Here is a 25,021-nt window from a genome sequence, read left to right on the forward strand (position 1 = left end):
GCCCTTTCTTGCAGTTGTTCACACCCTCTTTGCAGTTTGCAGTGTCCTTCCCTGCCTTGCTCTCATCCATAATGGATTTTCCCTGTCGGCAAGATTCTCTGCTGCAAGGAGGATTCAATAGAAGCTCTGAGCTTCTCCAATAAAGGCCAGGTAGTTCAAAAAGTATGGAAAACTCTAGGGAACACTGACAAATTTAAATCGGCTTTTAAGACCCAGAGTCTCCAGGCCTCTTTAAAAAGAAGATTTAGAGTCTCTTTGAAAACTTTTGAAATTTTGATGAGAAACCTCTGGAAAACGTTTCTCTGTACAACCCTTGTATTGCAGTTTTTTCAGTGTGTGTACTCAGTCTAAAACTCTTTTTGCTTTTACTGGTGCTTGAGAAGTGTTCACCTGTTCCATCCCAGGCCAGCACACAGGTATTTTCACAGCATGTCATCAGTCTGCTCAGAGAAAACAGCAAAGAGCTATAGCCTTGTTCCATAATGGAGGATTTTTAAAATAAAGCTATCAAAGTCACCTTGTGACTGCATCCTAAGGTATGCTTATTGTGCTCCTGTTATCCTGTGCAGTCTCTAGCAGCTGCCAAGCCTCTGTTTTCCTGGGAAGAGCAAAGGTTGAGATGTGTGAACCGGAGGTGTGACGTTTCTGCTATTTTTTTGTGGTTTTACCATCCTCCTCCCATTTAGTTCTGACTTCAAGGTGGGTACAGTCAGTGTCCCCATGCCTCAGGCTCTGTAATAGTGGGGCTAATAAAAAAATAGCAGATCTTATAGAACCTGTCGCATATCTTAGTGAAGTCCTGGGTTCTTTGGGGTGTTTTCTGTGAAAAATTCAAAACCAAACAAATTAATGCTGGCAACTAAAGCAATGACAAAATCAAGGTAGCCAAATCGTTTGTGTGAGTGAGGCTGAGAGGAAAGGGCGGGCTCGGGCTCGGCACCTCTCGGCTCCACTCGGGCTCGTTTCGGTTCGGGCTCGGACAAAGACTCGGCAGGCTCTGGCTCGTGCCCGGCTCGGGGCGCTCGGGCTCGTGTTCGGTTCGGCTCGGGCTCGTTTCGGCTTAGGTTCGCATCTGCTCGGGCTGGGCTCGAGTCGGGCTCGGCTCGGCTCAGGCTCGTTTCCACTCGGTCTCCGGCTCAACTCGGCTCGGGCTCGGCTCGGGCTCGCGTTCGCCTCGGGCCGTCACCCTCCGCGGCCCGCGAAGGCCGCGCCCTGCCCCGCGCGTGCGCACAGCGGGCGCCGTCCCGCACGCGGGTGGCGTGCGGCGGCGCAGGCGCGGTGGGGTGGCAGCGGGGGTTCGGCGCCGGCCGGTTCGCTGGGCCCGCCCCGCTACCCCCGGCCCCCGCCCGCCGCGGGCCCGCCATGAGCCCGCGCCCGCCGGCCTGAGGCGCCGCCGGTGCCGGAGCGCTCCGCCAAGATGGCGTGTGTGCTGGAGGCGCCGCTCCGCATGAGCGTCCTCTCGGTGAGTGCCGCGGGCCGGGCCCCGCCTGACCTTGGCCCCCGCCGGGCCCCGCTGTCCGGCGGCGCCGGGAGCGGCCGTGGGGCTGCGCCGGGGGCGGTGCGGGCGGCGGGGCCGCGCTCCTTCCCTATGCTCCCCGCGCCGCAACTTCTCCCGGCGCGGGTTTTCGCTCTACGAGGAGCCCGTTCCGTGGTTGCGGAGGCACCGGCGCTCTGGACGTGTCGTTCGCTGCTGACACGGCTCGGGCTCGCCGGCCCCGGGCAGCGGCTGCTCGGCACGCGGAGGGCCCCGGCGCTGCCGGCGCTGCCCTTGCTCGGGGGCTGCGGAGCAGGGCAGGGGCTCCCAGGTGCGCTCGCAGCCCGCCCCGGAGCGGGGGCTGTGCCGGTGCCGGAACCGGGGCTCTCTCCTCGCGGCGTCCCGGCTCCTGCGACAGGGAGGAGCCGCCGTGCTGCGGGAGCCTCTGACAGCCACCTTCCCTTCCCCGGGGACGGCCTAGGGCGCACAGCGATCCTGCTGCATCGCACGGGTGCTGGGAGTAGCGATGCAAAAGGTGCAGCCCGCGTGCTGCGGCAAGAGCTGAGGGTTGGCGCTTCTCCTCCTGTTCCCTGAAAAATTCATGTTGCTTAAGAGATCCGTGAAACTGATCATGTCGATAAATTCTTTTTTTGGGGGACTTCCTGCATGTGAATGTCCTTTTACATATTGCGGACCTCGTAGCTGATGGGATGGAAGCCAGGATATTTTAGAAACAGAAAGCTGCGGGATCTTTGAAGTCTAGAAGAGTTCTACGTGTAAATACATAGGTCAGATAGGTAAAAGTCTGTTGCAGTTCTCAAAAATACTGTCTTTGGTTACACGGTGGAAGTGTATCTGTAGGATTTACGTGGCATAATTTAATAGTGTTCCTGGAGACAAAGGAGCCTTGCTGCCTCTAGATGATTCTTCTCTGTGATGTGAGACCACAGGCAAGAAGCTGCTGGTGCCTCTTGACATCGGGGTGGGAAAGCAGGAGTAGACTCAGCCCGGAGCAGATACTTGTTAAAGCAAGGAAGAGTTTTCAATTCCCTTAGAGCTCTCAAGGAAAAGTCATAAAGTTAGCTTAATGAACATAAGCTTAATGAAAAGAGAGCTGGTGAAAAGGAAAAAAAAAAAAAGGTGAGATAATGGAAACACTCCCTGGCACGTGTTCGTGAGAACCTGGAGGGAAAATTCCCTTTCTCTTTCCCAGCCTTGTATTTTGGAATGCTTGCCATCTCCGACTTTGGATCTTCTCAAAAGGAATAACAAATCAGTGGTGCATAAGTGTGTAGCTTACAAGCATGGTCCTGTTGCCGAGAAGAGAATTTGCTTTGTCTTATACAGCTCTATGGGAATGTTGTGGGGAATACTGTGCTGCTGTTTCATTGAAGGTGTGTGGCACAGGCTCTGAAATGTAGGTATGTTGTGACTAAGTTACAGAAAAATGTCTTGTTAGGAGCTTCCTTCTTCTGGAGAGCTTGTTTGTGGGTAGGGTTCTTGAGCAACATAAACTGTTCTTTGAAACTTTTTCTTCCAGGAATTAATTTTTATCCTATATAGTAATTAAATGTAACAAAATTGCGATTCAAGGCAGGCTGATAACTGCAGTTCATAAATAGCTCTCTGTTAACTTGCTTTGACACTTACCATGTTGTTATCTACGTTATGCACCTCATCTTCTCTAGATTATGCTTGAACACAGGGTTATCTTTGTGTGATGTTGCCCAGCAGTAACACACTGCACATTTATGTGGGTTCCCTGCCTCTTGCCTGGGCGGTTTTGTAGACTTGCTGCTGCATGAGCCACTGTATGAATTGATATAAACTATTGCCATTGTTTGTTCTCTCTCTGCAGGAGGTCACAGCCAGTAGCCGCCACTATGTCGATAGATTGTTTGACCTCGATCCCCAAAAAGTCCTGCAAGGTGTCATGTAAGTCATTGAAACACTCTTGGGCTCTTGCTTGTGCATAGGCCAGGTGTACTTGATCTTACTAGAGTGATAGGTCAAGGGCAAGAAGCTCTTCCTATGGTTTCTTTGAGAAATGTAGTTGGCAAATCTTAATACAAATATGTCAGTATTGATATAGAGATAGTATTGATATAGACTCTCTCTCTGTAGTGCATATGGTTCATAACACAGCCTCCCAGTTGCCAGAAATGAGGTTAAACATTCTGTGAGCACTGAAATTTTTTTCAGATATATTTCTGCCTTTTGGCCGCATTTTGCTTCTCTTCCAGGTCTGTTGAGACTCTTTTCTTTTACTGCACTGCCAAGTCAGTGTACCTGCCTCTTACTCCTTCTCCTGCTGCCATGCCTGCGTGCTGGCTTTGAGTTTTTTAATGCTTGGCTTCTGTCTCCCCGTGGGAACTGCAAGCTGCAAGAGAATGGTTCCACAGAACTGAATTTGGATGCAAGTTATATTTCCGTACTTCTGTTTCATGCCAGCGGTCAGGGTAGTGACTGAGAGAGTGAGTCAAGGAGCAGGAGTGAAACTGCTGCGAGGCTCTGGTTGTTCCCTTGCTGTCCTTGGGCCATGAGCTTTCCACTAGAATCACTTTTCCAGCGAAGTGGCAAGCGAGACCTTGCCCAGGACGGACTTTGGTGGTGAAACCAGACCAGTTTGGGCTTACCAGTAGGTTGCTGGCTGTGACTGTCTACTAAAACACCAGGAGAAGTCAGAGGAACAAGTGGATCAAAAAGCTGAGAATGTTGGTTGTGTTACTTAGCACGACCTGAGTGAGAGTTTCCCAGTGGCAGATGAAAACAGTTATTCCAGATGTCCAGGGGCAACATCTCAGTGTCCCTTTAAAATACATGAAGAACCCAAAACTGACCTGGGAGCTTTCTTGGTTGGAATACCCCCTCACCTGTATAAGAACTTCTGATACCCTGCTGTAACTATGTACAGGTCCCTACGTCTGCTCTAGGGGAGTCTGGTTTTGCTTCCACCCCTTGGCCTTTGTAGTCCCCTCCTCAAAAGGGTGGTGGGGTGGTCCTGGGGAAGGACGTGTCTCATCCAGTGTCCCAGTGGGGTGACTGAGCCCCTCTTTTCTCCCAGGCAGATGCTCTGAGCCATGGCTGGCACTCCGTCCCTGCTCTCCTTCCTTTTCAAAGGACTGCAGCCCACAACCCTTGGTAATCCCTTCCCTATCTTTTGATATGTTACTCATCTTTTGAAGTATAACTGGTCTCCCAGAAACAGGAGTTTGAGGCAGCATCTTTGTCTCAGATAACATCTGAAATTCTTCATCTTGTCTGTGGGTGTCAGTGGATTCTATGCTGAGATCCTTTTCTTGTATTTAAACACAAGAAAATACCAATTTATTTCACAATATCTCTCACAGGGCAGATTTGGATGGTAAAACTGTATTTGTGATGCTCTGGCTGAAATCTTAATTGTGAGAGTATCTTTACTGAGTCTGAGCCAGTCCTATGTGGCAGATGTGTTGTTTTTGAAATATTGGTGGGTGGGTGTGTTACAGTCCATTTTAGAAAAATTGATATAAAAGATAGAATAAGACTATAAAAATATATATAAAAGATGGAATTTAGAGTAGTGTATATATGAAAAATTTCTGTCAGTCCAGGATTCCTTTTGGGTAGAAAAATACTGCTTTGTCCTTCTTTCTTTGATTTCAGGGTATATGCAGAGGTGTTGAAGTTGGAACGAGCTGGTATTTGGGGTGGACTAGGAAAGAATTAAAGTTTTTCCAGGAGTGCCTGTCAGAACCTTTACCAGATCTGCTGCATCCTTTGCAGAAAATCTTTGTTTCCTAAGATGTGCTGTTTTTTCCCTGCATCCTGGCTGGAAATACTGATGACCTAGATTTTTATTTTGATTGATGGAACTGTATGAATATCAAGAATGAGAAAATGGGCTGTTGTAAGAGGCTTTGTTTCTGCAGATTGTCTTCAGTTACCATAGTCCTGTTTTTCATATGCTTGAATGAATAACTTGGGCTTGGGGCTTTTTTTCATTGCGTCTTTGTAATTTTAATGAAACCCAACTTCTGAATGAGCTTTGATAAAGGTAAAATGTACCTAAATGCTTCTTGAACTTGAAAATCATGCCAGTCCAGTTTTCATCTTGTAACTTGAGAAAGCTTTAATTACATATTCTGAAAGCATTTAGATGATTAAAATCTCTTTTTTTCCCTTTCTTTCCCATGAATTTTCAGAGAGGTGGTATTTAGAGTTTTCTGTGTCCAGACAATAAGGCTTTACCTGGTTAGGAGCTTTTTTATTTTTCTTCTACTGGGAAATCAGAAACCATTTCCTTCTTGTCCAGTACTGCTGCATGTGGGTCTATTGATCTTATTTCAAAATGTCAAGTTTCCTGCAGAACAACTGTTCACATCGTTTCTGTCCTGCTCATGTGGATATTGATAGTGGGTAGGAAGGGGAGAATTGTGAATACCTGCCACTAAATCCTGAATTTCTGTTCAGGATTTGAAAAGTTGAGATGACTACTGCCTTTTTTACTGTACCTGGTAGTGAACTAAAGTGTTCAAAGCCCATCTCCATACCCACATCTGTGTGGCAGTGTGTGTTTTTACCTTCTGCTTACTGTCTTTGTAGATGAGCAAGGTTAATATAGTAGTTCCCTTCTGTAAACATGAACTCTATATTGTGGCCATGCTTATGCTTGAGAGGTCTTTTCAGGTTTGCTTTGTATCTCCTTAGGTGCTCCTGTGACCCTTTCCTCTTGCTGTTGTAGAGCTCAGGTTTTCTCCAGCGTGCTCTAAGTGCGTTCTGCAAGGTCAGCACTGATGTCAGGTGTGCAGCTCGTGTTGGCAGTGCTTGCACTGCCTCACACAGACACTGCAGGGCATTAAATGCTGTGGTCTCTCAGAGGTTCTCTTCAACGTTTTGCTGTTACTGGCAGAGGAGCAGAACAGAAGTGGCTCTGTAAATTTCTGTGTTTTTGTGACAGCTTCATTTGTCCCAAGGTGGTTGCTGCAACATCATCTTGTGCTCTGCAGTATTTATTTATTTTTTTAAAAGCATTTCTGCATTGTCATCCTTAGACTGTCATTTGCTTTTCACCTGCTGTTAAGCTCAGGACCACATTATTCAGATGCAAGACTGATACCTGTTTTTATCCTCTAATTTATTTGCTGGTTGGGGGCTTCTTTGAGAGACATTTTATCATGCTTACATTTAGCTTTGTGCCTTCCAAGTGGCAATCTATCATTTTATGGAGAGCTGTGTAATCCCACCTCAAGGCTGGGTTTGAAAGGAGCATCCTTTCTGACAAGCCTGGCTTACTCAAGGTCCCAACTGTTTCTCATCAGGCTGTTCCTCAGCAGTCAGAGGGTGTCATCCTCTAAGACTTGTAGATTACCATCTTTGTAGTGCACTGAGAGGTCCTGTGCTACGGCTGTTCCTGTCCTTTATGGCCAGCAGGAATTAGTAGACAAGCATTTTCCAACCTCACGTGAGCATTTTATTTCTCAGCACAGTGAAAGAAACATCCTATAGAAATGGCACGTGGTCCTCACACTGTGTGTGTTTTGCATCCAACTTTTTTTATTTTTCTGGTTTGGGTCTGTAATAAGTGTTCCAGGCACATGTTTAGATGGCTGTGTAATAGTGTGCTGTGTTCTCAGCTATGGCTGTCGGAGGGATCATCAGTGCAGTGTTCACACATGCCCACTGCAAAAACTCTGTGAAATATGAGAGGCAACTTCATGAAGTGGGAAGAGAGGAAATTCCCATCTCAGTTCTAATGGAGCAACAGGTACCCCCCCTTCAGACAGTTGTGAAGAGGCTTCTTCTGCTTCTTGTTCTTATCTGTTAAACAAACCTTCTGTAACACTAACTGATGAACACTTGTTTCCACATTTTGCATCCCAAACAGCTGCATGGCATTTTCAGTCTCAGTGGGCACTTCTGAACCTCGGTTTTCTGCAGGAGCTGTTTTGGTTTTGTGCATATTCCCTTGGCCCTGTGGAAACAGAGCAGTCCTTGGAGGGTTGTTCTGTCACAGTTTGCCCCTGTACGTTTTCGGTCAGTTCTGTTGTCTCCTAGACAGTACACTGTAGTAAATGCATATCCCGCATGAAACTTGGAGGTGTTGTTGGCTAACAACAAGTGATGTAATTTTCCGAAGCATTGTTTTTGTGCAGAGTCATTCATGTGTTGAGGGAAGAGGCTCCTCAGTCCCTCATTGGTGCTTTGTGAACTGCGGGATGGGCTCTTTGTGGCTTGGAGCTGGGAAGCTGCAGAATCTGACAGAAATTGGAGCAGGTTTAGGTGGTGCTGGGAGCACTGCTCCATTTGTTGGTTTTTCCCTTTCCAGAGGTGAGCTGTGAAGGAAGGCTTTTCAGAGGGAGAGAAGGAACTGAAAGGCTTAAACATCTGAGAATTAACCAATGCTTTGTGCAGAGGGTCTTTCAGTGCAGTGGTTTTTCTAGTCAGGTGGAAGGATGGTATAGACAGAGGGAAGAGAGGGAGATGCACTTCAATGCAAGTGTATTCCTGTCACAGAGAAAAGGTACTCACACTTCTGTGCTTTTTTTATAGTGCAGCAAAAGGTGCATATGCAGAATAGCTTTTTTTGGCAATAAGTTGTTACGTGTTGTAACTCCTGGTCTAATATTTAGAGGTGGGCTAAACTTCAGGCGTACCTATGACATTTGGCCAGCAATTTCACCCTTACAGGGATGTTTAATATTTCAAGCCTTGCAGTTACTGCTCTGAACTCATGAGAGAATGATGGTTATTGACTCTCTTTCGCTGCTGCCTTTGAGATGGCTGTGAAGCCACTTTTCTCCAAAACCCTCTGTTGATACCACCCTCAGCACGGTGATACTGTTGCTGCGATGATTTCAGGCTTGGAGTCAGATGAGGGAGGAGGAGCAGCCTCTGTCAGACTGGCTGATGGAGCTGGAGAGAATGGGGCGAGTATTGGTCGCAGGAGTCCTGAGGTGGGACTCAGTAACAGACCTCAGGCTGAGCACAGCTGAACACTACATGGCCATTCAGAGTTTACCTTGCCCTTATTAATCTGTTACACAAAGGCAGTGGCTGCCTGCCTGCAGGGGAGGGCACATGCAGCAGGCAGCTGAGGGAGAAATAGTTCTGCCCTTTGGGGGTGTGGGGAGTGTTGTCAAGACTGAACTCGGAGGTTGGGCCTGAGGGATGTGTGCCACAGAGCCAGCAAGGCTGCTGAGTTTGTGATTCTTCATATTTGGCATTGGGAGTTTTTGGTTCCAAGCTGCCAGTTTGCACTGATTGGAATCAGTATTAAAAAAAGTTGAATTTAGTGGCTTTCCAAGAGAAGCTCATTTTCCATCTGCAATATGGAACATTGATGCTAATGCCCTGTGAAGGGTTGGCATTTCTAATAACATGCAAAGGACAGAACTCTCTTTACCAATTAATTTGTGTACCAGATGATTCAGCTGACTTTAGTGTGTATGCTGTGGTGCTGGTGCTGAACTGATAATGTCAATTGTTGAGATGCTGTTCTTTGGGGATTGTAGCAGGAAGGCTAGCTCATTGAATTACTTGCTAAAATATACTTCAAACAGGCATTATCTGAAATGTCCAGGAACTCCAGAATGTGAGAGTTTATGGGCCTACAGATATTAGGGGATTTCTGTTCTAATGAGAATTTAGTAACGCCCATTTGAAAAAGGGAATTTAGACATGACTAGGCCAGTACAGTATCTTAGCCCTGATGGCTATTTGGAGATAAAAATCAGAGGTTTTGCTTCATATCAGAAGGACTTTAGATTATTACAATCTAATGGGTAGTAGCTATGTTAAATTAATAGGGTCTGGTGATCCTTTGGTGGTTGCTGGCCTAAGGTGCAGTGGACAGTGTCAAACAATATTCCAAGGTCACATCTAGAACAGCCAAGTGCATGCTGCAAGGCCATTTTAAGCTATTTTCCTGTACTGAATGAAGCTTAAAACTTCTTCATGTGGATCACTTGTCGTGGGCAATATTCTGTAGATAAAGAGTGGTGGGCTTAAAATGGGACAATGGACTTTAAATAAAAGGGACAGTGAATGAAGAATAGTGCAGTAAAAATGTAGTGTTACAGGTATCTCTTGGTTTAATGAAATTTCATTTAATTTTAGCTTAAGCTGTGGGATGCACTGCTAAATGCTGAAGGCAGTCCTTCATACTGGGAAGTGAAATACCTTGGCAGGGAGATAGAGACATAAAAACCCAAGGTACCACAGTTACCTGTATTTGATATTTTGGGTCATTCACGTGAAGCAGCAGTGGTGGAGCTGCTCTTCTCATGTGGTTTGGCTGTTTCAGGACAGTTGTGAAAGAAGTGTTTTGCTGATCTGTCATCACAGAGCAGGGATTTTCTGAGTGAGGATTTGTGAGAGTTCTGCTGAGCTGCAGCTGTTTTGCCCACACCTCTTTTGGGATAATTCTTTACTCTTAGGACCTGGTGTGGTTAAATAGCAGAGATTGATGCTGAAATTGAAATGCTGGTAGCACGGAGCTCTCTCGAGCTATGGTTTTTGTGGTTTTGTTGGTTTTGTTTTTTTAGTTTATAAAGGTTATATAATAAAAGTTAGCTAAACTCCCATCCTCCACTAATTTCAAGCCCTTTAAATTTGGGTTACATTGTTTTTAAGGCTGAGTGAGGCAAATTGTCTATCCATTACTGATCTTGTGTAACTTGTAGCACAATATCCAGACTTAGTACAAAGGATGAGGCAATAAAACGTACTTGGGAGAGGTGGAAGAAGTAGCAGCTCCCTTTTGCCAGTCCAGGTAGAGACTGCAAAGGAACTTGAGTTGAAACTGCAGCCAAAGACATGGAGACCTGACGTTGTTAAGCTTGATCAGAAGGGCAGCACGTGATGTAAACTCCGATGTGGAGGTGAAGGTTTGGTATGAGAGGTTTCTGCAGTCTGTCACACACAGCGAGAGGAGCACTGGAAAACAGGATAAATTCAGGCTAGGAGCAAGCTATCAATATCTAACTACAGGTATGGGTCACTGAAACACTTCCCTTTCTGTTTGGTAGACTTTCTTTGGCAGGAAAACTTACGACACGGTAAGTTGCCTCTCCAGAGAGGATACTTGAGATAGGAGTTCAAGCATTCTCAGTGGCATTGTGATATGGAGGAGTTGGGTTAAATGATCACTTTTAGCGTTATGTGTGTTAAATTCTCCTGTTCTGTGGTGCTGTAATTATAGCCAGGTGCTATTTTTCTACAGCACTTTGATTTTATGCACTGAGACTACAAAATTAAGATGGAGAACAACCATGGATTGAGGAGCTTTTGTTTAAATATTGTTTGTTTAGTTTGCACGGTGTGTTGATTGTGTCACAGTTTCCAAGTGTTAAAATTCAAAGGAGTTGAGTAACGCTGTCTTGATGTGCTGCTTTGTTCTCTCCTGTAAAATCATCTTTTTCATTGCATCAACTGATATTTTTGAATGGGATTAGAAATCTTGAAACTTTGCTTCCCAACTTGATGATTAACCTTAAAAATAAGCTGATTTAGGACTTCTGTGGTTTGCTTGAGTTGGCAGGAGTTTGTAACATTTTATTCACTTGATTGGACCAGGAATCATGTTAGTACACTCTGCTTACTAAAGGAGTAGAAAACAGCTTCAAGCCATCTTAGTATCCATCTTAGAAATTAATTCTGTGACAGTATGGATGGACATGTTTTAGCATGCAAAACTGGTCATTAATTCCTGATGTTATTTTGCATCTGTCTACAAAAATGGGAGAGCGGAGGGAAGGGAGCAGGAGGAGGAGACAAAAGCTGTAGGAAGCATAATTGTCCAAACTTAGCTCCTCCTCAGTGGGCTTCTGGCTGTAGTGCAGCCAGTGCAGGTGCCATTTGCTTCTATGATCCTGAAACTTAGAAACTCTCCTGGAGTTGGGGCAGCTGGTTTTTGTCTGAGCTGTGTCCCTGTATCAGCTGCCAGTACCTCGGCTTTTTAGAAGGTTGTATTTTGAGTTTTTGAAACCTTTGAGAATGCTGCTTTGCACCACTCTATTGTTGGTGACTTTGGGCAGCCCCTGGTAGAGAAATCTCCAGCCCTGATAGTGCTTTGTGTGGGGAGCTTCCTCTGGCTGTGTAACTGGCTCAGAAGCTCTGGGAACTGTTTCATACTAAAAGTGAAAGCGTTGGCTGGAGGTGCCCAGGGCTACTTTTCCTTCTGTGATTGTTCAGCTCATGTTTGATACCCTCCTCTGTCTAGGAACCCCTGAGATATGGCTCCTTGCTGTTTTCAAAAGCCATAAGATGAGGAAATGTCATGCAGGCTGTTTATTTCCTCTTCTTCTGTGGAGTTCCTGTGGCTGCTTCCTCAAGTCACTCTGGTTTGTTTCAAGATCTTTTGTATTGCTTTGGTGGAAGGTGACGTAGGAAAGCGCCCGGGCTTCCTAACAGAATTCTACAGTTTGTTCTGTTTGTGCTTGATTTACTGTATTTAAAGATGGAGGTAGAACCAAATTGCCCCGTGGGTGTCCTTGTATCCATGCTGCTTTCTCAGGGTTTCTTTTGCAGGAGAGATGCAGGTATGGGGGCTCACTGGGGATGCTGTGAAAGCCGCTTCTTTCTCAGCTGGGACCTGAGCTCACTCTTCTGTTGCATTGGGATTTTATCCCGTGGAAGGAGTCCCGAATTTAGAACTGACCTCATGAAGATGTTGAACTTCAGTAACTTCTGTGTAGGATGAAGGTCAGCGCCTCAGCTTCTTTCTGCAATAGTAATTTTCATTGACTGCTAATTTTCTCAGGGTGTAGACATTTAATAATATTTTTTTATTGGTTAAGAATCATTGAAACTGGTCTTTTACTCACAAACTGTTATATTTAATATTGCTTCTTGCTTATCTGAAGTGGCTATATCTGGTGCCTTTAAGTAATTACACATTAAATATCAGAATAAAACCAGAACTTCATACACAGGTGGCAGATTAGTTCCTCTTGTAACTCTTCTCAAGCTGTATTTAGATGGAAATTAGATTTTTCTTTAGTTTAATGTACTCCTAAAATATTTTAAACACTCATGCTGTGTTCATATACTAGCATGCATTGCACTTTATTTATAGCTAATTAATTGAACTGATTGCTTTTGGGTTGCAATGTTCCAAAACATTGCTAGAGCTGATAAACATCACCTGATAATTTTTTTCTGCTTTTCTCAAGTTTGTAGGAAGAAAATCAGTCTTGCTGCTCTTCTAGTCTCTAGGTTGTTTCATAACTTAAAGCTGAGTGGTCACAGGGCTGAACTGATAAAATGGTATTTTTATTTCTTTAAGAAGCAATAAGAGATTGAAAAAGCTGGTTTAGCACTTCAGGAAGCAATATTCCCAAGCACTTAGCTAGGATCTCGGCAGTATTTTATTGTTGGCAGCCTGTGTTACTCCTCCTTGCAGGTTTTTTTAATGTAAGTTACTTAATTGCACTATAGTAAATGTCAGCATAAGTATCAGGTTTTAAATCTATACATTAAATTGATTGTAATTCAAGTTATTTTGTTAAATGATTCGGAATTTAGTCTGAATCTAAACTATAAGATTTAATATTCAGGATATTAAAAAAAACCAAACCAAAAACCCATCCAACCTCGAATGCATCTTAAGGGCTCTGTTTTATGGAGCTTCAGATTTGTCTTTTGGCTCTCCACAGTTGCAGTCCTGAGCTGAGAAACTCAGTAGTGCTGAGGTGTTCTGGGTGCAGGTGCCCAGTCTGAGTTTCTCTTGGGAGGCTGCTCTGGCTGTGCTGGTGCCTGGCAGCAGGCTCATAACCTGCTGGAGAGCTTGGAGCTGGGAATTGGAAAGGCTGCATCTCCCTCTGGATCATGGTGCTGTCAAAGGTTAGGCCTGGAGTCACCACAGATGAGTTGTTCTGCTGAAGTTCTCATCTCCCTGTAACTGCATTGTTCCTGCTGTTCCCTCCTTCCTCATGCCAAGGACTCCTTTGCACAGAGGAAATGGGAGCAGGGTGCCTGACATTTGGAAATAAAGTGGGTGTTAGTTTTGGACTCAGTTTCTGAAGTTTGTTACCTCTTGTACAAGATAGTGATCTTTGCTGCTTTTTTTTTTCCTTGGATGAATCTCATGATGTCTTGGATCTGAAATCAGTCAAGCTTGAACTCGTTGGAGGTGGTGTTCTCAAATAAGGGAGTCGCCCTCAGTTTTTCCAAGGTTTATGATTCACCAGGGACCTGGTAGTCTAGAACAGCATATGATAGTTCCTTACTTCCTAGGGAATTAGGCTTCCTTATCAGGAAAACCTCTCTAAAATGTCATATGGAATGACATAATTATTTTTCATAGTACACAAGAGAAATCTACTACTATTCAACATTGAAATATGGTATTTGAAGGGTGTTCTTGCTTTCCATAGCCACGACTTCCTGTGTACTGAATAGGGTCACTTCTGCAGGTGGCAGCTTGGAAGAGAGAAGCGTGGCAGGGAACTTGGGAATGCCATAATGCACACAGACATGGGGACCTTGGAGTCCTGTCTCTGACAGGTTTTGGTCACCTTACCAATATGAAGGTATTTGACTTGCCTGCAAGTTGAAGTTGGTCAAATGTACATGTGTTGGATTTGTCAGAAATTTCAAGCTTGTGCTGTTTCTTACCTGTCTGACATAACTTTTCTGAGGAACTTTATGAACATGGGATGGAGAAATTAATCTGAATCACTTACAGATCAGGACTATGCCCTCACTAACCCTCTCCACTTGAGTGTTATGGAACTTGGCCATGCTCCTGACACTTGTGAAAGGGTCTCTAAATCAAATTCTAATAGGCAGTACTTATTAGATGGTTATAAGGTTAACAAATCATTTTGTTATGGGATTGGGCCAGGAGTCACAAAAGTTGGGTAGTGTTTGTTTTCGGTTTTGTTTCGGTGTTTTTTTTTTTTTTAACACAAAATATGGTGTAAAATCACCTGAGCAGAGCATGAAAACATCACCAAAATCTGTTTGTTAATTTTCAGAGTGCTTGATTAGTGCCTCCTCTTTAGCTCCCTGAGATGCCTTTGCACATTGTGGATACGGTGCAGCTTTTCCCATGGCTCTGGTGCCTCAGGGTGGCAGGGAGAGGCAGCCTCTTCAGAAGTCCTGGAGTGGCCTGAGCACTTTAGTACCTGAGCTTAACACATCTGTTGGTGCAATTTTCATTATTGCTCTGAGACATCTGACCATTGCTTCTGCCACTGTTTTGGACTGACTCTTGTATTTCACAAACTTTTAAAAATGACCTTTACTGTGAAGGGTTCAGCATAGAAACCACTGAAATACTGTTTCTGATTTTAGTGACATCTTCAACTCCATTTGTGGAATTTTCAGGGGCTTCCAGCTTAGCCTGTCTCCTGACCTTGCTCTTTCTCCTCTACCTCCTGCCTTGTGGTGTGAAGTTACCCAGCTTAGGGAGACACAACGGGAAGGTGCAGCATGTCCCACTGATGCTGAGCTGCCTGGAGTTGTGCTGGGCTGGCACTTGCTGTTCAGTGATGGCTTCTTGGCTGGGGGGTTCCTGACTCTGCTGGATTCAGGTGCACACAGAACTGCAGCTGAGCTGCTTTTAGTGCTGCTCCCGTGCTGGAGCTCCGAGATCGCAGCCAGACTTGGAGCTAGTTTGGAATTCCTTGAGCACCCTTGTGTATGCAAGGGAGAGCATGTGGAGAAATTCAGGGAGAACAGGCAATTAGCTTTTGCTAATTGAGCTTTATGAAGGTCCTGTTTGTGCCAATGAGGTGTTGCCTGCCTTGGCTAAGAAGTTTTTTACAACTCTAGTGGAGGGAGTTGTTAAACTTGGGGCACTCTGGACAGCTGCCTGGTGCAGTGAAATCTTTTTCAGAGGGCACCAAAGGACTGTGTGGTGTTCCTGCTGGCCAGGGCAGGTCTTACAGGATGGGGATGCTCTATGGTTCTTAAAAATTGCAGATAGCCACTGGGAGAGATGGAGAGGCAAGAAAATGTGCTCACTTAAAGCAACCACTGACGCTCCCAAATTATTTGAATAAATTATATGCATAGTGATTAACTTAATCAGTTTTGCTGCTAACACTATAATTATCTAGTTTTGGTTTTTTGTTGATAAAGAATTACCTGAAGTTGATCTCTCTTCGTTCTTTGCTCTTAAAGGCCCCAACAACTAGAAAGCTTCCTAGAAATGAATCATCTTGATTTTCTGAAACCAGTTCTAAGTTGCAAGCTTGCTTTCAGATTTTCTGGATGTTCATGTATGCTCAGTGTGCTCATTCAAAGAGAAAAAATGAGCAGGTGGTGATCGTTTTTAGGATGCAGTAGCAATTTTCTGAACAAGGATGCAAACTACAGGTTTTCATAGGAATTCTTAGTGTGCACAACCAGTGTCTGCTTTCCAAAGTGCTTCCCATGTTCTGGTACTGCAGTATGAATGCCTGTATGTACTATGTACAGTATGAATGCCTGTGTGTAGCCTTGCAGTGACTCAGGCAGGAAAATGCTCTGGTTTCCACTTTATTCCTGAGATTTTGATGTACAGATGTTTAGGTGTCCTGCTGAAATACGTGAAAGGAAGCTTGGGGTGAAGAGGAGAGTGAAAGCCTGGTCTCTGGAGACTGGTGATAGTTCCTTGTTCCTTTTTCTTAGCTTACCTTTTCCTGCACTCAGTATTCAGTAAATACTTTAAATTACCAGTATTTGACTTCCCAACCAACAGTGGGGGTTTTAAATTGTTTTAGAAGTCTAGTGACTCTATGGGCACAAAGAACCAGTGTATCTAGTTTTTCTCAGTAATAAGACTTCTTGGTGTCTGATGTGCATGTGAGATAGTTTGGGTTTTTGCTTACTTGCAGGAGCTGGGATGTAGTGGAATCCCAGAGCTCTGGGGTATGTTCCTGTGGGCTGAGGAGACTGTGCCCTGAAGCACTGCCCAGTCTGTAGCTGCAGCATGGACATGTGGAAAACTGCTTGATAAGCCTCATGGAAATAGTAAATTCTATAGATAAGCCCTCAGTACCTCAGCATAATTTACCAGGGTTTGTTTTTCTTTCTGGATTTACAGAGATATGAAAAATGCTGTAATTGGAAACAACAAACAAAAAGCCAACTTGATTGTTTTGGGAGCAGTTCCAAGGTATGTCCTTTGCTACTCTCCTTTTCACTGATTCACAACAGGTCTGGAATAATGATCCTTGGATCACAGGCACTTTTTTGTTTTAACTTTGATTGTAGTTGACTGAATACTTTCTTTAATGTAACCGAGAGAGATTTGAAGTATCTGTTAAACTCATGTATTACAGAACAGGCTGTTGAGTAATGCTTTTCATTTAGAATTTCATAGAATTCTCTAAAGTAGTCTTGGTGTTTTTATTGAACTTTACCAGCTCAGGAATAAAATCTATTTTTTTGACATTGATATTAATGATGGATGAAAGTGGTTGTATCTTAATCCTGTTCTTCAGCCAATTGCCTGGTGAGTTCATAACTGAAAATGTGTAAGGTTATGTTAAAGATTTGATTTAAAATATTGAAAAACATCTGAGATAATTTGCTTGTCTGCTCCACTTGCTTCAGAGGATTAAAAACCATTGATCATACTTTATTGTGCCTTGCTGCTTCAGCTGATGTTAACATTTTCTGGACCCTGATTCCACTAGTACAAATTGAACAGGTAACTTTAGCTCCTAGACTGCTCACTCCAGCTTTCATTTCCCCCCTCTTCTCCTCCAGCTTTCTTACAGCCTCACTTTGCAGCATTGGAGAAGGAAAACCTTGAGCGCTGCAATGCTTGTGCTGGCAGTGTGGCACACACCTGTATCTTTTTGCTTAAATGGCAACCAGGTCCCAAACTATCCTGCTTGAGAGCTGCTGCTGCCTTGTCAAAAATGCTTTTTATTTGCAGAGAGTATCTTCTCACTGACAGACTGAGTTTGTGCCAAGGCCAGCCCTTGAAATTCTCTAGGGATTAGCAATGGGGCTACCCCCTGTCCAAAACCTGCTGGATTATCTTCCCTTTCGACCAGATGCAAACAGGTGAAGAGAAGATTTCACAGGAGATGAAAAGATGAAAGTGGGCATTTGTTGAAGATGATGTGAAATTTATGGAATTTCTATCAGCAACAGGCCTTAAGGGGTTTTTGCAAGTCCTGCTGATTCTTGTGGTTCCCATTTTAAAAGCTACAGAAGATCTTCACCTTCCAAATCTAGAATCTGCCTGTTCTTATGTTTTGTAGGGCTTCTGTTCCCTCAGTTATCCTGCTTTCTGCTGCTGCTTGTTCTGTGCCCAGTAATGAAAATTCAAAAATGCTTTTTTCTTCATTGTTGTTAATGCCTTCTGGGTGCCCAGGTAAATTATACAGTTATTCTACAGCTGCAGATAAGTGACTGGACCTGGGAAATGTTAAAAGGTGAACTATCACACTTGTCCTCACTTCAGGACAAGTTATTCACAAATGACAGGAAATCTCTTCAGAGATCTTCAGAAAAGGCTCTTCAAATACATTGGGTTATTGTGACCAAAGATGATTCTCTGTGGCTATAACCTGACATCCTCTATCCCCAAGTGCCTTTCTGAAGGCTTTACGATTTCCTCAAGGTGTTGCAGACAGACTTAACTAGATTATAGACTGTTTGGATTAGAGAACTCCTTTGGTTGTTCTCTGTCAAGGGGGTGGGAATCTGTTGGCTCTTTTGATGTGCCTTCTAATGGGTGAAGCTGGTGGAGTACAGTGACCTGTGGAATTCCAATCTGCTAAGCCAGGCCTCTCCCTCAGCGAGGAGAGGAATAACCAACCTGGCATTCTTTGGTTTAAGTCTTCAAGAACAGTTTTCTTTTCACAGAGTTCAGTTGCAGCCTCCCACGGGAAGTTGGTTCTCTTCTCTAATGGGAATTGTTAGAGTTCTGCTGCTGCTTTGTCCTGTGGTTCAGCTTGTTTGCTCATTTCTTGCTTCTCTTCCCTGAGTATTCCTCCATCCAGCTTTCAGAAAATACTCTTTAGACCCAAGGAACCCCTTCAGACCTGTCACTTAGTGGAAAAGAAAACAGTATATTCACATATTAGAACAGACTCGTACAGGGTTTGGAAACAAGTCTAGGAAGTATCTTCTGTTTGAAATGGGGCCAAATACTACTGGAATGTATGCAAAAGCGCTATTATTTTAAAATACTGCAAAGAAATGCAAAGTCCTTTGAAGATCTCCCTACAAAGGAAGCAGCTGCTGTGGAAGAATGGTGGATCCATGTCGCTTCTGGGCCAGTGGCCTCCTGAATCTGTGAGCTGGCTGTTGAGTGGGGTCATCTTTGGAAAGGGGCATGTATCAATACCTCAAATGAATTTTTTTGGGGTCCTTTAATATTCAGTCTGACCCGTGGTCACCTCAGGTCTGCTCGTTCTGAAGATGGTGCTAGGAAAAACAAAGTTGATTGAAGAAAGCTTGTGGAATTGCCATGTCTGGAATTTAAAACTAGGAGGTGTTAAAACTGTATGAATGTGTGCACAGACTTGGCCCTGGATGTTCAGAATGGAAATAGCCAGCTTGTGTGTGGATTTTGTTTCCTAAGAAATGATTTTCTATATCTCTTCCTAGAATCATAAAATTTCCATTCTCATGGAATGCTGGCCTTGGGCCCCTGTCAGGACTGCAGAAATGTTACTTTTTGAAATTCTTGCTTTTTAGTAGCAGTCCCAGAAAACAGAATTTTTAAAGTTTAGAGGGGAAAAGTTGTTTTAAGGCCAAGTTCTTTCAGTGGCAGACCAACTTAAAGCTAAGACACCATTGCCAAAAATAGTTACCTGCTTGTACTGTCCTTCAGCTTTTTTTTCCTTCTACCTTTGCTTTAGTGCTAGCAGAGACCAAGAAATCCCCAGTAAATGTTGGTGTGCCCCTTTACTCAGCAGTTTTATAAGAGCAAATACTGCAGCAAATACTTTTGTGTCTATCACCATGTCAGACACCTCTTCAGAGTCCAAGTTCAATATTTAATGCTTTCTGTCAGTTCCTCTTACAGCCTAAATCTCGGAAATGATTGAATCATCAGTTCAAATGTAAATTGTTCTTTTCTGAGTTCATCCGGTAGCAGTCTGCAGTGCTGCTGGCTCCCAATCCTCTGAACTGTAAATGGCTCACAGAGGTGGAATTGGAAAAGAAAACCCTTCAGTGAAAGGAGCACGAGGAAGTTCCTGATGAGTCAGTGTTGCAGGTCTGTGGAGCAGCTTTGGTACCTGGAGAGATGCAGCATTGCTGGTTTGCCATCCAGGCACCAACGGGGCCTTTCAGTCCTGGGACAGTTTCCTTCCTTCTTTCATGTGGGGATGGCAGAGCATGGGCAAGGCAATGTTAAATCCCAGTGAGCAGAGCATAGTTCTGTCTTCCTGTTTGTTGTAGTTCCTTGTTGAAGCTCTGATCTGTGCGATTTTGACAAAAACCTTACCTGAATTAAGTTATTGCTGATCTAATTATTGCTGAGAGTTCAGTATTTAAAGTCTAATCCACTTCGTTAAGAGCTTCAGTTATTCCTTTGCTCCAAAATTAATACAGTTTTAAAATCAAATCTTAATCCCAACCACCCAGGGCCTTTAACAAAACCACTAAATCATTCTTGTCACTTACTGAAAATGATTTTCTAACTTCCAGCTGATTTTTCCCCTGTCACATAAAGTCAATTACTTGGAGTGGTGAGGTGGTAGTGTACTTCTTCCCAAAGCTTTCTCTATGTAGGTGCACCTCAAAGAATTTTATATAGTTAATTTTAACCTCTCCCTATCATTTATTAGTGATTCTGTTTAACTGCTGGGTTTTTTAATGTTTTAAATTTCTTTGGAGCACATTTTAAAGGCCATGTAGAACAGCTGAAGGACTCTCTTCCATTCCATCATTTGAATTTTGAGTTCTGCACAGACTGTTAGGTTGCCTATGGAAGTAAAAAAAGAATTTTTGGGGTTTTGAATTGTTTCTAGGGCTGTGAACACACCAACATGAAATTTTCTATTTTGATTTATTGTTAAACGTAATCAAATTCCTTCAGGCAGTGTTCCTTTAGAGTTTGCCAAAAGAATAAAAGATTGCTGCTTTGATAGCTGTGTAACCTGGTAAAAAAGATGAGAATGGAAATGCTTTTGGTGTCTCTGCCCCTGGCAGTGCAGGTAAAGGTGCAGTGAGAGGCCAGGTTGGTGTAACAGAGCTCTTCTCACAGAAGCACCCTCTGTGCTTCTGACCACGTCCTACCTCCACTTTGTGTGTTGTGTTTGACTGCACAGACACTGCCTCAGCTCAATAATCACACAAAAGTAGCTCTCACAAAAAGCACATCTTGTTCTGTGGAGTTAGAAACTAGACAGACAAGCAGAGGATGGGGAGAGCAGGACTTGCCCTACAGCAGTGGAGAAATGTGCCTTGAGGTGCTGGGGGGCTGCTGGGGTGACAGTGCCGTGGATGCCCACCACGGGGAGCTGGAAAATCAGCCAGGACAGTCACTTCAAATGGTTCAGTGTTTGGTCCTGCCTCAGAGCAAGGCCAGTGACCTGAGCATCTGTCAGAACTCCTCGTGGCTCCTCTGTGCCCACCTGGTTGCCCTGGTGCCTGCAGGAGCTGAGGCCTGGCCTCTGCTGGTGGTGTTAATAAATGTGCTGTTATCAGGTCTGCACATCTTCTGGGACCTTCATCATCCCTGGCATGTTCCCAGCTTGGTTCCAGGAACTCCATGCACTTGGACACAGTACTGTGAGGTCTGTCATGCACATTAGGGAGCATTTAGTCCAAATTTCTTGGATGTCCTTACAAGGCCAGGACGCAGTTGTTTCCTGATGCCTTGTTCTGTTCTTTGTACATTTTCTGTCATGCTTTCCATAGGGCAGGGATCTGTGCCCAGGTGCTGTGGTTTGCTGTCTTGGGGGAAGGAGCTTCACCTGCCGTGCTGGTGTTTTCCAAGGCTTGCTTTGCTCTAGGGTGGTGAAAGAGGTGGGGAGCAGAGGCTCTCACAGGCCTCCTGTGGTTGTCCTTTGCTTTTCTTCAAATCAGGTCAGGAGTCAGGACCTGATTGCATAATTAGACATCTCTTAATGAGGAATAACCCTCTCCACAAGGATGATGTATGTAACTGGAACAAGGTATTCTTCTAACCCAGCTGTGGAGTACAGGTGAGTCAAGGCAAACATTTGCAGTCAGCAGAATTGTATGAGAGCTGCTGTTTAAAAGCTGTACAACCCCATATCTCTGAAGTGCCTGTTCTGATAGTAAAGAGGAAGTTGTTAATACAAGATGTACTTCTAATGCTACCTTTTCTGTTGTGTATTTTTATTAGAATTTTAAGTTTCAAGTTTAAAAACATCATGTAGAAGGTAGCTTTATGGTACCTGGTGTTCCTTGTACTTAAGGAGCTGGAAGCGTCAAATCTGTACAAAATTACTCAAAAATGTATTCTTGACGTCCTCTTTCATGTGCAGATGCTGGATATTGGCTGGTGATCTCAAACTCAGTGAGACTGTAGTGTAGTCTTTTTGGTATACAATGGAGAATTTCAAACTACAGGCGAATGGGAAGTAGAAACATCTTGATTGTTGGTATCCTCAGCCAAAAAGCTTTCAGAATTGGTTTGTCTAAATGAACAGTAGTTGTTCAGATGGCAGTCATTGGCTGGCTGATGTTCTAATTCGACAGGAATTTCTGGAAGACTTAGAATAAAGTTTGAATGTGTTTTATCAGAGTAAATGGAATGAACAGTCCGGTGGTGGACTTAGGAATAAGACATCAGTCTTGACCAAAGTGATAAGATGGTTGAAGCAAGACTAGGTGAAGATGCTGCTTTATGTAACGCCTATTAACCATACCTTTTGTGAAAGCAAAAGGCTTTTACCATCTCAAAAATAGTCTTAAAATGAACTAGTGTAATTCACTGTGTAAGTTAAAAAGCTCTGAGTATTGTTTATGTAAATTTATCTCTGGTTTCAGGGGCTGTGTGTTGATCCCACATATTCTGGTATAAATGGCTGCAGAGAATGGATGTATTTATATTTTGCTGAGTGGGTCATGGAATGGTCTTAGGGGGAAACATTGGAATAAATTCAGCTCAGACTGGAGCTCTGACAGTGCTGATGCACTGGGAGGGAGGGGTTTGATCTACTAACCAAGAGGAGAGGCTGTGCTGCAGGCACCTCAGTAGCCTTCAGGTCACTCTAGAAGGGGGTGTGTGAGCACCTCGAGGGAGCTGGGAGCACCAGGGTAGGAAGCAGGACAGGAATCTGTGGGGAGGTATTCCTGCAGTAAACGGGGCTGCATGGGGAGGAGCTGGGGCTGTTTTCAAATGAAACATCGTTAGAGAGGAGGGTGAGGCAAAACTTGATTGTAGTCATTAAAAATGTAGAGCTTCAAATCCAGACCTCTTGCAGCTCAGTAGATATTGAAACTCTCCAAAGGTGGATTTAGTTACGTGAGCAGGAATCAGGCTGGATGCAGGTTATGTGGTGTATATAGAACAGCTCATGGAATATTAATGTCACTGAGGATGTCTAAGCATTAGGATAAATTACTAGAGCTGTAAGCTGAGACTCCTTGTTTTACTCCTTAGGGAAAAGCTTTCTGTGCAGCCAACTTCCCTACTTACACACTGCATACTGCTCAGCTTGGCTCTTCTAAAAAACTACTTGCACCATGTGAAATATTTCAGAAGCAGTTATCTTTGCTTTGTAGGGCTTATTAGGGCATAGAGTTAGCCCAGGTCCCTTGGGTCCAGCCTCTGGAGATTTGGAATTACCATTGCCTCCAGAAGGGAAACTGGCATCCCACTTCAGGATAAATTTCTGTGACTAACAAGTCATAAAAATCACTCATTTTTGAATCTTCCTGTGTAAGAATCTGTAGCTATTTAGTTTGTCACTTCAGATATTATTGTACAGAAATTATTCTGAATGCTTTTAGTATTATACTTAGTTGTGTCTTTGGGAATTTCTGTGGAAAGTGATTGCTTCCTGTTATGTCTGAAAAGTAGTGCTTTTTAGCACTGGAAAGAACAGATTGAAAAAAAAAAAAGTTTGTTGTCCTGCCTTGTTTGAGCTATTCTCAATACATTGATTCCATTCACAGTATGGGGTTGGCTCTCACAGGGACTTGAGCATGTTCAGAGGTGCCCTCTGTGCCTGCAGTGACTTTTTATTCCATATTCTGTTAGCCAGCAGGGGTAACTCGCCTCAGCAGTGCCTTCATCTGTATGTTCATCACAGGGGTTTCCAGGGCAGAGCTTTTGGGCCTTCTTGCAATGGACTGGAGTACAAGCATCTTCCAAGGTAGAGTAAAACCTGTAAGAATCGTGGTAATTCCACAAATAGTGTATTCATCCCCTTTGCAAGGGGACTGGTAATAAATGTTCAGATAATCATGACTCAATTAAAGCTCTTACTCATTAACATACTTCAATGAAAGGTGTCTTAAGCTTCACAGCCCTCAAACTGCTACCCTGGGCTCTTTCTCCATGTGCCTGCTTATGGGCCTTGAGGAAGTGCTGAGTTTCATCTCCTCGCCAGGTGTTTTAGGAGCCTGAGAGATGTTTGTGACAACTTGTAAGTGGGATGGAGTGTGAAAGAGAATTTCTGTTCTTTTTACCTGTGAGGTTGGTGCTCAGACTGGATTGGGGAGGTCTAAATCGTGCACATCTGTGTTACGGTGTGGAGCTCTGGTGCATCACACCCATCTCAGTCATCGGCAAAGGAAAGGGAAATCTGAGCTGTGTCTCTTCCTTGCTGAGCTGCTGTAGTTTCCTTTTGTTCAGCAGCTGCTTCCCTTGGAAGTTTTCTGCTTTAAAATAATCCCTGGTTTTCCCGGGTGTACATTGTGCCTCCTGCTGACCTTATTTCTGTTTCTTCTTGGAGTCCATTGAAGTGTCTCTCTGGATGGGTTTGCTGTCTTTCCTCATTTGGATATGACTTCCTGGGTATCGTTCCTGACATCTGAGAAAAAGGCCTTAATCACTTAATTGCCCTTAGAAGGGCAGGGACAAATGGCAGAAGTTGTATTTTCTATAAACATAAGAGGAAAATACCTGAAGAAGCCTTGTAGAAGCTTGAAAGAAGTCCAAATACTGCATTTTAAAACCTTGGAAAATGGTGGTGAAGATCTTTTGAGATCTTTCCATCAGCTTTATTTCATTTCCTGTTTGTTGTAATGAGAAGGACCACAGGCTGAAGAGTGTCAACAAGGACATTAGTACCCTTTTGCTGTTTTAGAAGTCTTTTCTGTGTATCTGTGCTTTTGTTTTTCCCTGAAGCACACAAAAGTGTGTTGTGGTGGTTCTAGCAGAGCGTTGTTCCAGTATTTCTGCTGGTTTGGAATCCAAAGGCTGGCTGCTAAGGGATAGGGCTGGAGATAAGGGATCCAGGTTATGCAGAGACTCTGTGTTGTTAAAACATGTGGACTATGAACACGTACCTTAATCATATTTTTAAGTTTCCAAAATCCAAATGATAATCTTCCCTTCTGTCCCCTGCATATAAATGCCATTTTTCTACCTTTTTATTCTGATGGTATTAATGTAAGGGAGGAATGCATTACATCTTTGCTGAATTTGTCTAGGCTAGAGCCTGGGAACAACAAACCAGTCCAGGATGT

General features: G+C 43.9%; 1 protein-coding gene across 5 annotated transcripts in view; it reads left to right on the forward strand.

Moving 5' to 3' along the window:
- The first annotated feature begins 1,337 nt into the window (after positions 1 to 1,337).
- ARMC8 (armadillo repeat containing 8) overlaps positions 1,338 to 25,021 on the forward strand; it is a 63,690-nt gene continuing 40,006 nt past the window's right edge. For 2 of the 5 annotated variants that reach the window (XM_048314302.1, XM_048314306.1), the window contains exons 1-3: positions 1,340 to 1,462; positions 3,333 to 3,409; positions 16,488 to 16,559. In XM_048314302.1, the coding sequence (XP_048170259.1) occupies positions 1,418 to 1,462; positions 3,333 to 3,409; positions 16,488 to 16,559 (194 nt within the window). In that variant the 5' untranslated portion in view covers positions 1,340 to 1,417. Of the gene's footprint in view, positions 1,463 to 3,332; positions 3,410 to 16,487; positions 16,560 to 25,021 lie in introns of all 5 variants that reach the window. The other 3 variants (XM_048314303.1, XM_048314304.1, XM_048314305.1) reach the window with 3 other exon arrangements.

Source organism: Corvus hawaiiensis, chromosome 10 (genome assembly GCF_020740725.1).
Source record: "Corvus hawaiiensis isolate bCorHaw1 chromosome 10, bCorHaw1.pri.cur, whole genome shotgun sequence".
In the NCBI taxonomy this organism is placed as follows: domain Eukaryota; kingdom Metazoa; phylum Chordata; class Aves; order Passeriformes; family Corvidae; genus Corvus; species Corvus hawaiiensis.